General features: G+C 45.6%; 1 protein-coding gene across 1 annotated transcript in view; it reads right to left on the reverse strand.

Moving 5' to 3' along the window:
- The window catches only part of Scp2 (sterol carrier protein 2), a 90487-nt gene that overhangs the window by 19548 nt on the left and 53973 nt on the right, over positions 1-16966 (reverse strand). The window contains exon 13 of the mRNA XM_059254665.1: positions 7690-7792. Coding sequence (XP_059110648.1) covers positions 7690-7792 — 103 coding nt within the window. The remainder of the gene's footprint in view (positions 1-7689; positions 7793-16966) is intronic.

The following is a 16966-nucleotide window of genomic DNA, read 5'->3' on the forward strand; positions in this document are numbered from 1 at the left end:
GTGCTGGGATCCCAGACCAAATAAAAAGAGAAACAGGCTGAACACCAGTACCTCTTTCTCTGCTAGAAGCTCCTGGCTGCAGATGTGATGTGACTCACGATCCTGCCACCAGGCCTTCCCACCATGCTCAGACTGTGCCCTTCATAACCATGACCAAAATAAATCCTTCTCTCCTTAAACTGCGGCCTCAAGTATGTGGTCACAGATGGGGAGAGTGACTAACGTACGGTGCGCCACCCAACATCACCAACTTCAGAACATTCTCATTTTCTCATGTAAACTTACACCCCTTTGCAGTCCGTCACCATTTTCTGATACTAGCTTCTGAAAACCACAAACCCACTTTGTTTCTGTAAACCGGCTCATTCTGGACATTTCCTATAAATAGAACCATATGGTGTGTTCTCTGGTGAGTGGCCTGTCTCACTCAGCATGTGCCCAAGGGTCGTGCTGGATTGTGTCGCCAGGCCCACTCTGCTCTCCTTGCTATGGTCAGATGACAGTCTACTGAACGCGGCTCTTTTGTTTATTTCCAGTGTTGCTGTAGTGCGTGCATGTGTGTGTGTGGGTCTGCTGTGCACACTCGGGAGAGGGTGTTCACTCACACAGGCTCACGTGGATGCCAGAGGCTGAGGCCTTCTCTCTGGCTTTTCTACATTGCTTCTTTTTTAGTTTCACTTTTTGGTTTTTTGTGATAGGGTCTATGTAGCTCTGGCTATCCTGGAACTCTCTGTGTAGACCAGGCTGACCTCAAACTCACAGAGATTCTCCTGCCTCTGCCTCCCGAGTGCTGAGATTAAAGGCGTGCTCCACTGTGCCCAGCTGCCACCCTCTTGAGACAGGGTCTCTCCCTGGACCTAGAGCTCAATGTCTGAGTTTGTTTCTAACTAGCAAGCTCCCAGGACCCACGTGTCTTCTCCCCACAAACACCAGGATGTCAGATGTCCCGCCACACTCTGCCTTTACACGGGTGCTCAGGGAATCTCACCAGGTCCTCACGCTGTGCAGCAAGCACTCAACCCACTGAGCCCTCTCCCCAGCCCTCTCCTCAGCCCTCTCCTCAGCCCTCCCCTCAGCCCTCCCCTCAGCCCCTCCCCTCAGCCCTCCCCTCAGCTCCCCCTCCTCAGCCCCTCCCCTCAGCCCTCCCCTCAGCCCTCCCCTCAGCCCTCTCCTCAGCCCTCTCCTCAGCCCTCTCCTCAGCCCTCTCCCCAGCCCTCTCCTCAGCTCCCCCTCCTCAGCCCCTCTCCTCAGCCCCTCTCCTCAGCCCCTCTCCTCAGCCCTCTCCTCAGCCCCTCTCCTCAGCTCCCCCTCCTCAGCCCTCCCCTCAGCCCCTCTCCTCAGCCCTCCCCTCAGCTCCCCCTCCTCAGCCCCTCTCCTCAGCCCCTCTCCTCGCCCCTCTCCTCAGCCCCTCTCCTCAGCCCTCCGCTCAGCTCCCCCTCCTCAGCTCCCCCTCCTCAGCCCCTCTCCTCAGCTCCCCCTCCTCAGCTCCCCCTCCTCAGCCCCTCTCCTCAGCTCCCCCTCCTCAGCACTCCCCTCAGCTCCCCCTCCTCAGCTCCCCCTCCTCAGCCCCTCTCCTCAGCTCCCCCTCCTCAGCCCCTCTCCTCAGCTCCCCCTCCTCAGCCCCTCTCCTCAGCCCTCTCCCCAGCCCTCTCCCCAGCCCTCCCCTCAGCCCTCCCCTCAGGCCTCCCCTCAGCTCCCCCTCCTCAGCTCCCCCTCCTCAGCCCCTCTCCTCAGCTCCCCCTCCTCAGCCCCTCTCCTCAGCTCCCCCTCCCCAGCCCCTCTCCTCAGCCCCTCTCCTCAGCCCTCTCCCCAGCCCTCTCCCCAGCCCTCCCCTCAGCCCTCCCCTCAGGCCTCTCCCCAGGCCTCTCCCCAGCCCTCCCCTCAGCCCTCTCCCCAGGCCTCTCCCCAGCTCTCTCCTAGTTGTTTCCACAGTTTGGTTTTGACAGTAATGCTGCTGTAGACATTTGTGTACACGTTTTTATGTGGACAAAGCTCTAACTTCTCTTAGCTGGGTAGTTAGAAGGAAACTGCTGAATCATTAGGTGCCACTTGACTCTTCAAGGAACTAGCCAACTTTTTCTGAAGTAGTTACACCAATACTCCACCCTACCATCCGTGAGTAGGGGTTCAAATTTCTCTACATCCTCATCACTGATTGTTGCCTCTTATTAGTCAGTCTGCTGGGTGTGTTAGTCTTTTTCTTACAGAGAAAATTATCCTTCTTATTACTATTACTTCTTTCTTTTTTTTTTTTTTTTTTTCCGAGACAGGGTTTCTCTGTGTAGTTTTGTGCCTTTCCTGGAACTCACTTGGTAGCCCAGGCTGGTCTCGAACTCACAGAGATCCGCCTGGCTCTGCCTCCCGAGTGCTGGGATTAAAGGCGTGCGCCACCACCGCCCGGCTTTATTACTTCTTTCTTATCACCCTCCAGCCTACCAGAAAGCAAGCGGCCATGGGTCTTACAGCAAAGTAGCTGTTCTAATGTATTTAGTCCGCACCCACTTTTCTCAGTAGTCACGGGTACGTTTCCCCTCAGGCCTAAAGATCACACTCAAGCCAGCAGTCAGTGAATGGCGACTTCTAGATGTGTCTGCCTGCTTGCACAGTGCCTCGCGGACGAGCCAGGAGCAGATAGCACCGAGTTAGAGCAGGGAAACTCCAGCACGGATTTAGAAGTTCTACCTTCCAAATGCCCACGGAACCCCTGCAGTCTCACTTACCCTCACCTGAAACAGGTGTGGGCTAACCGTTTGGAAAACCACCTGACACTCTCACAAGCCCATACTCTTCACTCAACACAACATTTTCATTTGGAATGGGAGTGAAAGTGGGTAAGAGTTGAAAGAGAAAAAAAAAAATGCAGTTGCAAAACTGGAGACCATTATTACCAGGAAGTCCTAAGTGCCTCTCACGGGAGGAAAAGCACTTTCTGAGCGGAGTGAAGGTCAGGGAGCAGGGGCTGCTGCAAGCGCAACAGGACAAAAGCTGGGGACGGAATTCCAAGAACACCAGTGGAGTACTGCTAAGAAAGACAAAGGCGGAAACACAACCTCTTGCTAGGTTGCCTCCACTAAGGCGGAAAATGCATTAATTGACAAAGAGTCCGGACTTGAGCTTTCCAGCGCTGCAAACACTGAGGAACCCGACAATCGTGGGAAGGCCCAGACAGACAGGGATAAGGTTAGGAAGGAGTTCAGAACTAGAGAGAGCAGGAGGCCCAAGCTTGCACAGCTCAAAGCACAGTGCGAAACTGAAACAGCACCTCTTTGTTAACCCCAGTAAGGTAGTCCTCCACGATGGATCCATGGCCGACCTCAGACTCCACAGTAGGTAATCTCTGGCCCAATCTTCTATTTGACCTTTGAACTAAGTCCTCACAGAGGACTTATTTTACAGTGGACACTCAATAATGAGAGGCATTCAAAACACAGTAGTGAGCTATCATTTTCTGACTCGGCTGGCAAAGATTTTTATATAATAAGCCAATATAGTATTGGAGAAGGTGCAGAGAAAAAAGCAGTTATTCTCTTGAATTGTTAGTAAGACTGCAAATTATAATCCTCTTTCTGTGGGAGTCTGGCAAGCTAGACTAAAATGTAAAATGCACACACTTAACTACCCAATTCTGCCCTTAATTATTTACTACTTAGTACTTGAAGTACAAGAGGAAATTTATAACAGCAATGTTGCACTTGCAAAACTGAATATAATCTGATAGTCATCCTAAGAAGCCAATTAATAAATCATGGCACATATGTGCAAACATGTACAACGTGCTAAAAAGCATGCTAAGGACCTATATACACGGCCACGAAGCATCCTACGGACAAAAACAGAATGAAGTCATCCCCCACGATGGCAACCTGGTGGTCCTGCAGCTCCTGTCCCAGTGCCATGCCTGGAGCCATCCCCCTGGCTCTGCTCCAGCCCCAGAAGGCCCTAGGGAACGCTGGTCCTTTTACAAGGCACACTAGCCACAGTGCAGTCAGATGTTAAGAAGTTCTCAGACATACAGTAAGGGACTTAGACAATGTGCTCACCTTTCCCTCTGTGGCTTTAACCGGAGTGGAATGCCAGCCTAAAGGCCCTGACTCCTTTTGTTTAGCTCAGCCCATTTTATTCACCTGCTCAGATGTGTGCTCTGAACTGAGGCTGTGACTGTAACTGTGTCTGGTTGGTCTAAAATCTAAAGTCAATAGTGAGATCCCAAAAGACTTCACATTTCAAACAATGAAATAAATACCTAATCTTGCCTAAGAGTCCCTCTTTTTGATTGCTTTCAGGTGACTTTTATCTATCAAGAACTAATTATGGGGGTGCTGGAGAGATGGCTCAGCCAATAAGAGTTGCTCTTCCAGAGGTCTTGGGTTCAGTTCCCAGCACCCACATGGTGGCTCACAGCCATCTGTAACTGTAATCCCATGGCACCCAATGCCCTCTTCTGGTGTTCAGACATACATGCAGACAAAACACTCATATACACAAAATAAATAAATAAATCTTAAAAAAAAAAAACACTTGTTCTTGTAGAGGGCCTGGGTTTGATTTCCAGCACCCACATGGCAGCTCACGTTCACACACACACACACACACACACACACACACACACACACACACACAGCATAATTCCAGTTCATGCTGGCAAAACACCCATACACATAAAATAAACAAATCTAAAAAATTTTTTCAAAAAGAACTAATTGCGGGACGGCAGTGGCACAAGCCTTTAATCCCAGCACTCGGGAGGCAGAGCCAGGCAGGTCTCTGTGAGTTCGAGCCAGCCTGAGTTACAGAGTGAGATCCAGGACAGAGAAACTCTGTCTTGAAAAACCAAAAAAAAAGAAAGAAAAGAAAAGAAAAAGAACTAATTATGATACATAAAAATAGATTGCTGTGGGATGTTCTGTATGTTAAATGTGTTGCTCTGATTGGTTAATAAATGAAATGCTGATTGGCCAGTAGCCAGGCAGGAAGTATAGGTGGGACAAGGAGAGAGGAGAATTCTGGGAAGTAGAAGGCTGAGGAGAGAGACACTGCCAGCCGCCGCTATGAGAACATGTAAAGATACCGGTAAGCCACAAGCCATGTGGCAACTTATAGACTAATAGAAATGGGTTAATTTAAGATATAAGAACAGTTAGCAAGAAGCCTGAGCCATTAGGCCAAACAGTTTAAATAATATAAGCGTCTGTGTGTTTATTTTATAAGTGGGCTGTCCGACTGCCGGGGCTTGGTGGGACCCGGAGAGAAAACTGTCTAGCTACAATAGATTTTCATGTATAGTGCAATAAATCCAACATGTATCATACAGGGCCATGTAAAATTCTAAGTTTATACACTTAGATGAGGGATGACAAGTAGAATGTTCACTATGCTAACATTTTAATGAACTCTAAGTGGTACAATTGGGAAAATTTGACATTTTTCTTTTCTTTTTTAAAAAGATTTACTTATTTGGTTTTACTTTTTTTTAAATAATATATTATTAATGAATTTAGATATGATAGATTTGTTAATTATTTACTTATTTTATATGCATCTGGTCTTTTGCCTGCATATATGTCTGTGTGAGGGTGTCAGATTCTAATATGTATACACTGCACATGTGCCTGGTGCCTGGAGAGGCTAGAAGAGGGCGCTGGATCCCCGGAACTGGAGTTACCCACAGTTTCAAGCCACTATGTGGGTTCTGGGAACCCAACACCCATCCTTTGCAAGAGCAGACAGGGCTTTTTTTTTTTTTTTTTTTTTTTTTGCAGACAGTGCTCTTAACCGCTGAACCATCTCTGAAGTTACCTAAATTTTTTTTCTTTTTTATGTGTTCCTGTATAATGTGAACTTTAAAAATTAGAATTCTTTTTTTGCAAGAAGGAAGTAGCGAATAAAAAAAGACTTTGAAATTTGCAAACTAAAAGCTGGGTAAGGTGGTGCACACCTGTAATCCTAGCACAGGCCAGAAAGTTAGAAGTCAGCAAGAACTACATGAGGCACAGTTCATTACCGGCCTATTCCAGTAATCAGATTGGTGAATACCCTGTCATCATAGAGCCTACATCATCCAGTAACTGATGGAAGCAGATGCAGAGATCTACAGCCAAGCACCAGGCCGAGCTCTGGGAGTCCAGCCAAAGAGAGGGAAGAGGGATTCTATGAGCAAGAGGGGTCAAGATCATGAGGGGGAAATCTACAGAACCAAGCTCATAGGAACTCATGAACTCTAGACCGACAGGTGTGGAATCTGCATGGGACCAGTCTAGGCCCTCTGCAAGTGGGAGACAGTTGTGTAGCTTGGTCTGTTTGAGGGAACCCTGGCAGTGGGATCAGGATCTATCCACGGTGCATGAGCTGGAGCCAGTTACCTATGGTCGGATGCCTTGCTCACCCTTGATGCAGCAGGGAGGGACTTGGTTCCTGTTGCAACTGAATTACCAGGCTTTGCTGACCCCCCATGAGAGACTTTACCCTTTTGGAGGAGGGGGAGAGGGGGGAGGTTAGGGGGGATCCGGAGGAGGGATGAGAGGGGGATCTGTGGTTGGTATGTAAAATGAATAAAAAAATTCTTTTAATTAAAAAAAAAAGACATAAAGGAAGAATTGAGGAAATAAAAATTAAATTCATGGATCACTTTAAAAAAAAAGAATTCCTGAAGCATCTTCAGCATAAGCATTATTAGACAGTTTTCCTTTCAAAAGTGCTGATCAAATAGAATGATAACCTTGAACACACTAGAGTTTTGCCACAGGAATTTCCACATTCAATGCTCATGTGCACAGAAGTCTCAAAGGAAAGCAATTCTGTTTCCCAACTGTGTGTGTTTTCTTCATCTACCAAGTCCTGTGACTATTATAAAGAAATAATACAGTTTGGAGGGAAAACTAAAATGTCAATTTAATACATTGCCATGACTGTTTTTCCTCTACTATGTTGGGTAGGAGAGATCAAAGGAGATACATAAAGAACTAAAATCATAAAAAAATAATAATTAGTAAAAGAATTCTGATGTCCTGTAGACTTCATTATTTGAAATATCATTTGGAATGATTTTATATAAAACCTCTTTAATTCAGAAGGAAATTATAAAGCTGAGTGCGGTATTACACTGTCAAATCCAGTACTTCAGAGCTGAGGCAGAAGGACTATTGTATGTTTGTGGCCAACAAACAATCTGTCTCAAAAAGACAAAAAACAAAACAAAACAAAAAAAGGTTGTATCAAAATATGGCTTCTTACATCTGAACTATACCCACAACTGGATATCTTCCTGACAAAGAAGACTGAAATGAAAATGATCTTAAACATTATTTACTACAGTCTTTATATTCAAATCTGGAGATGTACGCCGGGCAGTGGTAGCACACACCTTTAATCCCAGTTAGAGTTAGAGGCTGGTGGATCTCTGTGAGTTCGAGGCCAGCCTGGTCTACAGAGAGTTCCAGGACAGTCAGAGCTACACAGAGCAACTCTGCCTCAAAAAAAAAAAAACAAAAAAAAAAAAAACAAGACACAAACAAATCTGGAGATGTATACATTTTCAAAATGCAGTCTTACTAAAATTACAAAGAAGCCTTCTGAGACACTCAGGGTTCTGAAACACAGACTATTTCAGCACATGACATGCAATTTCACCTCGAGCTACCAGCAGCATCAGGTTAAAGTGTGTGCCTCTCAGCCCTGGCCCTGGCCTCTCACCTCTTCAAGCTTCTTCTCAATCTCCTTAAAGACAAGATCTGCCTTGAATCCATCCCCTGAAGAGCTGGTAGGCGCAGCCTCAATCTGGTGTGCTCTGAAGGAGCTGCGGAAAGAATCAAGGTCAGTTCCGGGAGTCACAGAGGTACCTGGGTTTCCAACATTTCTGTAACGGTAACTTTCAAAAAGCCCAAGAAGGAGATGTTGCAACTCTGACCTAAAGAAAATCTTTAGCAAGTATATAAAACAATTACCCAACTCTCATCCCACAACACGTACTTAGTTCTTACTGGGTGAAACTACCCTCATGAAACTTACATGCCGGAGAGATCATTACCAAAACAAACAGAAAGCATACGGTTACCTGGGGAACACACAGCAGCTGAGTGTCTAGAGAGAGGGGACACCTATGTCAGGCATGACACTGTAGACAGTGGTCACAGAGAGCCCCTCTAGGGAGGGGGTAATATTTACGTTACACTTTCAACTGCTAAATGAACCAGCCCTGCAAAGAGTTTTGGTGGGGAAGCCAATGCTGGCCTGAAGGAACTTGGGTATAAAGGTGGAAGGAAACACAGGGAAGCTAAAGGAGACCCCAGGCCGCCATGGCTACAGCAGAGGAGCAAGGCAGGCTGTGAGAAACCAAAGGGCGGAGACCAGAACGGGGCCTCCCAGCCTTAGGTAACTGGTTTAGTGGTTTTTGTTTCTTTGGTTTTCTTTTTGTCTGTTTATTTATCCATTTATTTGTAGTCCTGAGGATGGAATCCAGACTCTTGGGCATGCTAGCCAAGCACTCTGCCACTAAAGTGCCCCCAGCCCCTAACATTTCAGTTCTAAGGGTTAGCATGTAGCTCAGTGGTAGAACATGCACTTAGCATGTGTAAGAACCCTCATCACAAAAACAAAAAAACAGATAAACAAACCAACCCCCACCACCAAGTTTCAGTTTTAAGCATACCCAAAACATTGGAGCATGACCTAATTTATGTCTGAAAAGGAAATCTAGCTAGAAAATGGACCTTAAAGAGACAAGCCAGGAGACAGGGATATCAACTAGGAGTCTATTACAACATCCAATGGAGAGAGGATGGGAATCAGAGCCATGACAAGGAAGTGGATGAGGCAGAGGGGCACAGGCAAGGCTGGAGTGGAGAGCCACTTTTATCTGTGACAGGAGATAATGTGTTTGCAGACACATTGCTGATACCTAGGAGACAGCCACTGAAAACGGCCTCATGTGGCAACAGCAACATAGCGCTCTCGCTCTCTCTTTTAAGATTTATTTAATGTGTATATAGTGTTTTGCCTGCATGTATGCCTGCAGGCCAGAAGAGGGCACCAGATCTCATTACAGGTGGTTGTGAGCCACCATGTGGTTGCTGGGAATTGAACTCAGGACCTCTGGAAGAGCAGCCAGTGCTCTCAACAGTTGAGCCATCTCTCCAGTCCAGCACCACAGTTCTTAACACTTCTGAGGGCCTCTTCCATTCACAAGCAGTGGGATTCTGAGCAAACGCTGACGTCATCCCACTGCACAAGTGGAGGGAGGGGAGGCAGTGTCAGTGACTCTGCAGAAGTCAAGAGAGCCTGAGAAGCACCTAGCAGTGTGCAGCCCGTGGAAAACAGTATTAGCCATGAATGTGGTGGGCTACAGGACCCCAAGAGTTAGGTCTGAGGGAGCAGTCAACTTTCATCTGTTAGCTGTTAGATAATTCCTGACAGACCAGCACAGACTGGTGAAGGCAGGGGAGCCCAGAAGTCACAGGAGGGAAGCACATCTACTCCCATCTCACTCCTCCCCACCCTGCTCCTCTCCCCCACCCCCAAACACACTTCTCTCTTTCTTCTTCTTTCCGTTTCTTATCATCTGTCTGTCTGTCTATCTTCTTATCTATCTATCTATCTATCTATCTATCTATCTATCTATCTATCAATCATCTCTCTCTGTGGGAACTGACCCCAGGACCTCATACATGCTAAGCAGGACTTAACACTGAGCTACACTCCCATCCCTCTTTCAGTCATTTCAAAACTATCTAAGCTGGTATGGTGGCATATGCCTGGAATCCCAGTACTTAGGAGATAGTCTGGAGGATTGAGTTCAAGGCCAACCTTGGCTACAAAGTGAGTTTCAAGCTAACCTGGGCTACCTAGTAAGACCTTGTCTCAGAAAAAAAAGAACTAGCTGGGCATAGTAGTGCATGCTTCTGATCCCAGCATCCAAGAGACCAGAGCAGGCAGAATCTCTGGCCAGCCTAGTCTACATAGGGAATTCCAGGAATACATAGTAGGGCCCTGTTTGAAATAAAAAGAAAACAAGCAAAGGAAGGAAGGAAGAAATGAATGAACAGAGGAAGGAAGGAAGGAAGGAAGGAAGGAAGGAAGGAAGGAAGGAAGGAAACCAAACACCAGCCATTAAAACCCATTAGCAACATCCAGTGATTGCCTGCAACGTTCAAGGCATGATCTGAGCGGTAAGGTCCAGCTACTGCCTTATTAGAGCAAGGAGGGGCTCTGCCCCCTAAAGACTAAGCTGCCGAGATCTCAAGGGCAGCAAGCTGGTATGATGAAAGGAAACAGAGTCAGATCAGAGTGACCAACACAGCACATGGGGAGAAAGTGACATGGCATGAAGGAGGAGAACTGGACAGAAGACACAAAGCTAGGAATCTGGGAACCACAGAGACAGGGTGGGGAAGTAGAAGGGTGTGTCGTGACAATCCTCCCAACAGTGTGCAGAACAATTCAGAGGGGACATGAAAACAGGTGGAGAGAACGGAGGCTGCTGGGTGTAAGTGACAGTGGCCTGGACTGTGGGCACAGTCTGCTAATGGAAGTGAAGAGCAGGAAACAGATTCAAAACAAAAAACAGAACCGACAGACTTTGTTGCTGGGGTGAGGGACATGGAAAGGGGGCAGAAGGCTGTCTTGGGAGTTTGGGGTGACGGGGAATGACAGTGCACTCAGGTGAAGAAGAGTGGGCTGGGAGCACAGAGGACTGGATCGACCTGGAATCAGCTGGAGTCTGTGAGGGCAGAGGCAGGAGGATAGGAGAGTCCAGAACACACAGATCCAGGCTGGAGATCAAGTGGGATAATAACCATCAACAGAATCAAAAGTGTTGGAATCCTGGAATGAACTACAGAGAAGACAAGGCAGGACAATGGCCCTTGGGAGCCAGTGAGAATTCATTCAGAAATCAGGCAAAGTGTCACAGAAGCCTGGAGCAGAGAAAGTATAGGAGATAAGAGTCAATTATGTCAAACACTGACCAAAAAAAAAAAAAAAAAAAAAAAAAAAAAAAGTCAAGTACCTACGGGCATGTGACAACACTAACCTGTTTTCTGAGACACCCATTTATAGAACAGTGAATTGAATCCATCCCTGGAGCAGTGATAGCTAGGAAGGTTAAAGCTTGTTTGGGGTGGGATAAAAATGGAATCTTTGGCCAGGCGGTGGTGGCGCATGCCTTTAATCCCAGCACTCGGGAGGCAGAGCCAAGCGGATCTCTATGAGTTCGAGGCCAGCCTGGTCTACAGAGCGAGATCCAGGACAGGCACCAAAACTACACAGAGAAACCCTATCTCAAAAATCAAAAAAAAAAAAAAAAAAAAAAAAAGAATCTTTGGGTAATCTCTTACAGAAATGCAGCATTTCCTTCTAGGTATAAGCATAAAACAGTCCTATAAATTTGTAAGATCTTCTCCAATATTTTAAGTGTGTTAAGATATACAGAGCACAGCCAGATATAGTGGTGCATACTTGTAACCTCAGCACTTGGGAGGTAGAGGCAGGAGGATGGAGCGTTGAAGAAGATCATCTTCAGGTACATAGCAAGTTCATAGCCATATTGGGCTTCATGAGACCATATCTCAAACATGAAACAACAAAAACCCCACATCACATATGCTTCATCACCCAAACCACACTTAACTACGCAGTTCAGTCCAGTCAGATGTTAAATGTTGAATAGTTATCAGCACCATGTAGCTCTACAACCCTTTACATCTTATAAAACTGAAACTCTGGAGCTGGAGAGATGACTCAGCAGTTAAGAGCACTTGCTGCTCTTGCAGAGGACCCAGGTTCTAGTCCCAGAACCCACATGGTGGCTCACAACCATCTGTAACTCCAATGCACTCTGCAGGCAATGCATAAATGTGGTTCACAAACATACATTCAGAGAAAACAGACATACACATAAAATAAATGAATGAGTCTTAAGAAAAATATTGTCTCATGTGGTAGTACATGCCTTTAATCCCAACACTTCAGAGACATAGGCAGGTAAATCTCTGAATTCAAGGCACCCTAGGCCACAGCAAGCTCCATGCCAGCCAGGGCAACATAGTGAAACCCTGCTTTAAATCAATCAGCCTGGCTTTTAACCTTTAATCACCAATGTATCCTTTTCTAAGATAGACACTTGTTGACTCTATCTGATCCTGGCAGCCCAAAAGAGTACAGAGTATCTTGACTATGTGGCAGGTCCAACCCTGGCAGCCCAATAAATGTACAAAGTATCTTGACTATGTGGCAGGTCCAGACATATTTCCAAAGGTCAAGGTCTCCCTTGTTTGAAAAAGCTCATCACTGATTAACCAACTTAGATTATCTAGATTAAAAAAGAAGTTAACATGAAAAACACTGCCAATATTTTCTGAACATCCTTTCTTGATACATACCCTGTTTAAAAGAAACTGAACAATAACTTAAACTCAGCTATCTCTCATACAGAAGATGTTTCTCCTGATTTCTTTTTGTTTTATCATTTACTTTTTTGTCTTGCCATGTTGCCCAGCCTAGCTCAAGTGATCTTCCCCTCTGCCTCCCAAGTCCTGGGAATACAGGTGTATGCATGCCATTGTGCCTAGAATCTCTTAACTTCTTTTGATACAACATTTTAGTAGAAACTAAATTGTGATTGGTTTTTATTTGACTCTGGTAAATACAAGTTTACTGGGATAAGTCTAGCAGTGCATAAAGTTGGAAGGGGCTTAAAGAATAATTTAAAGAATATTCTAGTTTGTGTTTGGATTCCCACCAGATATATGGCAAGTTTCACTGTAAGGCCTTCACAGGCTCTGTATCCACAATGTCACAGACTGGGAGTAAAGAGAGGTAAATGAAACAGGAACTTTATACTGTGATGGTGGCAAAGACCTTACTATGTAATCTGAAACTTCCTTTAGCTCAACTGTCTTAACTCTGATCTCCAATTTATCTACAGTGAGTTCGGTACTACCTGCCACGTGGGGTTTTTACACAAAGGAATGGGGCTTCAGAAGCACTGCTTGGTGATGAAGCCCTTTCCCAGCACACACAAAACATGCCCTGGGTTCAATACCCAGCACAGCCAGGAAATAAAAATAAAATGTTAATACAAAGCACCTAGTGTGTTCATGGCACATGCCAGGCCTTTTTAAAGAACTCTTGCAATTGCCTAAGGCTCTAATGGACAGTTCCCCAATTATGATACACAAATGGTGAATAAGCAGCCCAGAAAATGATGTTTAGAACATGACTGACTATGGAGGAGACACAAGCCAAAATTGTGAGGTATCATTTCCCATGCCCAAGGACTGCTGAAGTAAAGAAGACCAGACATGAGTATGACAAGAGTAAGGAGAGGCTTTCACACAAATGGGATATTAGTCAGCCCTCAAAAGGAATAAAGCTCCTTGGAAATACTATGTTAAATCAAAGAAGCCAGTCATGAGAGAATAACACCAGACGACTTCCTTTATATGAGAAACGCAGAGTAGCAAAGAGACGGAGTGGGTGAGCAGCTGTCAGATACCAATGAGACAGACTGGAAGTGGAAGCATCTGGGATACGTGTTTGGGGAGTCGGCGGTAATGAGAATGTTCTGAAGACTGAACATGGTAAGGATAATCCTGTCAATCACTGAACTGTGCAGCATGGAAAGTGTGTCTTAATAGTTTCAAATCATTTCTAAAAGGGGTACAGTCATTCTTAGTATTTGAGATGCATACAAAAGTCCTCCAATTCAGTCATTCAGTCTCAAATCTAATAGGTAACGGGTCATGGCTTGCTTGTTCTGATTAGAGAGGGCTCTGCCATGCACGACCGCACTGTGGAGTAAAGTTCACAGTCAATCAGCAAGGCCCTCTGACCTCTGAGCTGGCAGAGGAGCCCATGTGCCATGACAGATATGCAGCCTCAAGAGCTGGGAGCTAAAAGAAACCTCTTCAGGATACGGTGGGAAGTGCAAGCAGATCCTCCTCGACCGAGCTGTGGGCTGTGACAAGGGGACAGATCCCATTTTCTACTAAAAAGTCAAGTTTGTTTTTTCCAAACTCCTGAGTGATACCTCAAACTCAATAAATGATTTCAACCACTTAGCCAGGGGAAGGAACTAGAGGCCCAGGGAAGAAGGGAGGCAAACGTGCTGGGGAATGAACTCACGGTTCACCCAACGCCTGCAGTGTGTGGCAGGCACACTCTGGAAGTCTTCTGAACTCTGAAGTAGATACCTTCAACATTTTCTAAGTGACAAAAAGGTTCACAGGCTCCAAACAGGTGACGAAAAGGTGAGCAGGGCGCTCTTTCTGGTCACCTCTCCCTTTGTCTGAAGAACAACAGACAGACAGACAACAACAAAAAAGCCCTCACACAACTAAAGTGACACTGTCTACAGATGGTATTTAACTAGTTTTCTAAATTCCTATTCCAACTGCTAAAAACTGGTGGCTATGTGAGTATAGAGACACATAAATCACATCATATTGTCCCTAAATTTCTATGTAAAAACTAATGTAAAAAGCTATGTAAAAAAAATTATGTGAAAAGCTAAACTAATGCATGTATGTGTCCACTGTGTCTCCTGAGAAGGCCTTGGAGTGGCAAGAATGAGCACCTAGCTAGCAGCTGTATATGGTGTTTCAGCATCATTCTCCACTAAAGGAAACCAAGATTCCTTGGAGAAATGACTGATGCTAGAGATGGAAAATGCAAGAGGGGCTGGAGAGATGGACCTGAACTTGGTTCCCTGAACCCACATCACGCAGCTTACAACCATCACTCACCTGCATATGCATGTCCAAACACATACAAACACAAACAAATATTAAAAATTTTAAAAAGAAAGTACAAGAAGAGGTTGGACTATCTTCTTGAACCAAAAAAAAAAGGGAAAGAAAGTACTACAAAGAATCATGGGACACAAATGTCACCTTGAGGGGGTTCCCACTGGCCAAACCAGGGGCCTTCTGAGCACCAAAATAACTGATACTAAAGGAGTGTGATCCCATGGATAAAACAAGGACTCGTGATTTCACACAGTGTATAGGAACACATTTAAAAACAGGAGAGGAGGGAAAGTCTTCTTCTTAGAGCAGAATATCAGTTAGTAAATAAAGAAGAGAAAGTTAGAAAAAACATCAATGGGTACTAAAATTAAAGGAGTGCCCAGCTGTTTGGCTTTTTTATGAACTTACTGACATTCATAAAAAGAGCGAACAGCATAGGCAGAAAACAGAGCGGGGTTGCGAGGAGAAGGTTGGAACAAGGACTGATGAAAGGTACATAGAGAACTAAAGAGTTGGGCATGGTGGCGCACGCCTTTACTCCCAGCACTTGGGAGGTAGACAGGCGGATCTCTGTGAGTTCGAGGCCAGCCTGGTCTTCACAGTGAGTTCCAGGACAGCCAAAGCCACATATGGAGCTGCTGTCTCAGAAAAAAAGAAGAAGGAGGACTAGAGGATGAGGGAAGCAAGCCACAGAATCATTCTGGGTCTTTTTTTTTCCCCCCAGGGACAGGGTTGGTTTTTTTGTTTATTTGTTTTTCGAGACAGGGTTTATCTGTGTAGCCCTGGTTGTCCTGGAACTCACTCTGTAGACCAGGCTGACCTCGAACTCACAGAGATCCACCTGCCTCTGCCTCCCGAGTGCTAGAATTAAAGGTGTGCACCACCACCGCCTGGCTCATTCTGTATCTTAACTTGTGGTTTACAGACTATACACCATCTGCATGTGAGAACTTGCAGGAATATATTAAGTTGAAGCAGGAAGATCACTGCCTCTAAAACAAAGTTAGCCTGGACTACCGTGTGAGACTGTCTAAAAAAAAAAAAATCTGTGGACAAACTTCCTAATTTTACTCTGAAGAAAATGAAGTATCCATGCCAATCACACTATCTGTGTTGGCTTTTCATAGCTGACTTTTACTAAAGGGTTTCAACTACAAGAGTGAACTGGGTGGTATTCCAAGGTGGTCAGCACAGAAGGGACGACTCAGATTTAGGAAGAACAAGATTCAACCTCCTTTGTTTGATTCAAAAGCATTTACTCACTATGAGGAAGACCGTAGGGGCAGGAAAAGCCACAACTTTAATTAAGCCTCAAGAGACCAGAACTGGAGTAGGACCTAAGGACCACAAAAAGTTGTGGCCATCTGAAAGGAGACAGTCTTTGAGAAGGGTCTTAACATTGGAAACACAAATAAAATTCTGAGCAGAGAAAGAAGAGTGAGATCATGGAGAGGAAAAACACCCAAAGTCTGTAAAAGTAAAGACTGCAATGGAGTCTGTAAGAGTGCCCTATCCTTTGTAGAACAAAACGTGTGAATAAATGATTAAGCAATTACCAAGAATTTCAAGAGAAACAGAGCCCATTAGTGTTAAGAAGCTACAGTGTGGTTAAAGACTTTTAAGGATGGAAAATACGGTCAAGGATAATCAATTCATTCGGCTCAGAACACAACCTGACCTCAACGCAGACCCTGAGGTATACCAGCACACACAAAAGTAGAGGTGATTCACCACAGGAGGCTCATCATGGCCAGCAGGCAGGCCTCTGATCCCAGCAGAGGCGGGCAGATGTCTGAGTTCGAGGCCAGCCTGGTCTACAGCATGAGTTCCAGGACAGCCAGGGCTCCATAGAGAAACCCTGTTTCGATGAAACTAAACAAAACAAAAGGCTCATCATGAAAAGGAATAATTAAAGCAAGAAGAAAAGAAAAATAGACTGTGGACTGGGGAAGATTCGCTGGTGTTTGGTAACAGGGGTAGGGAGCCAGTGAAGGGAAGGACAGGAAGATTCAAAAGAGGGTGGACATACTCTGGAACTAGTTACAGAAGGTGGTTGGAAACCAAGCACACAGGGGAAAGCTGGGCCTTGGAAAAGGAGGCGCAACCCTGAGAGGCTGCAAGGAAGAGAGGGCTGGGACAGAGGCACCTGAAGGGGCAGGCCCTTCACGAGAGGAAGAAAGCAAGACGCGAGGAATTCGAGCAGCGAGATCGAGAGCTTGATTCAGAAA

This window comes from Peromyscus eremicus, chromosome 2, assembly GCF_949786415.1.
Source record: "Peromyscus eremicus chromosome 2, PerEre_H2_v1, whole genome shotgun sequence".
In the NCBI taxonomy this organism is placed as follows: Eukaryota; Metazoa; Chordata; class Mammalia; order Rodentia; family Cricetidae; genus Peromyscus; species Peromyscus eremicus.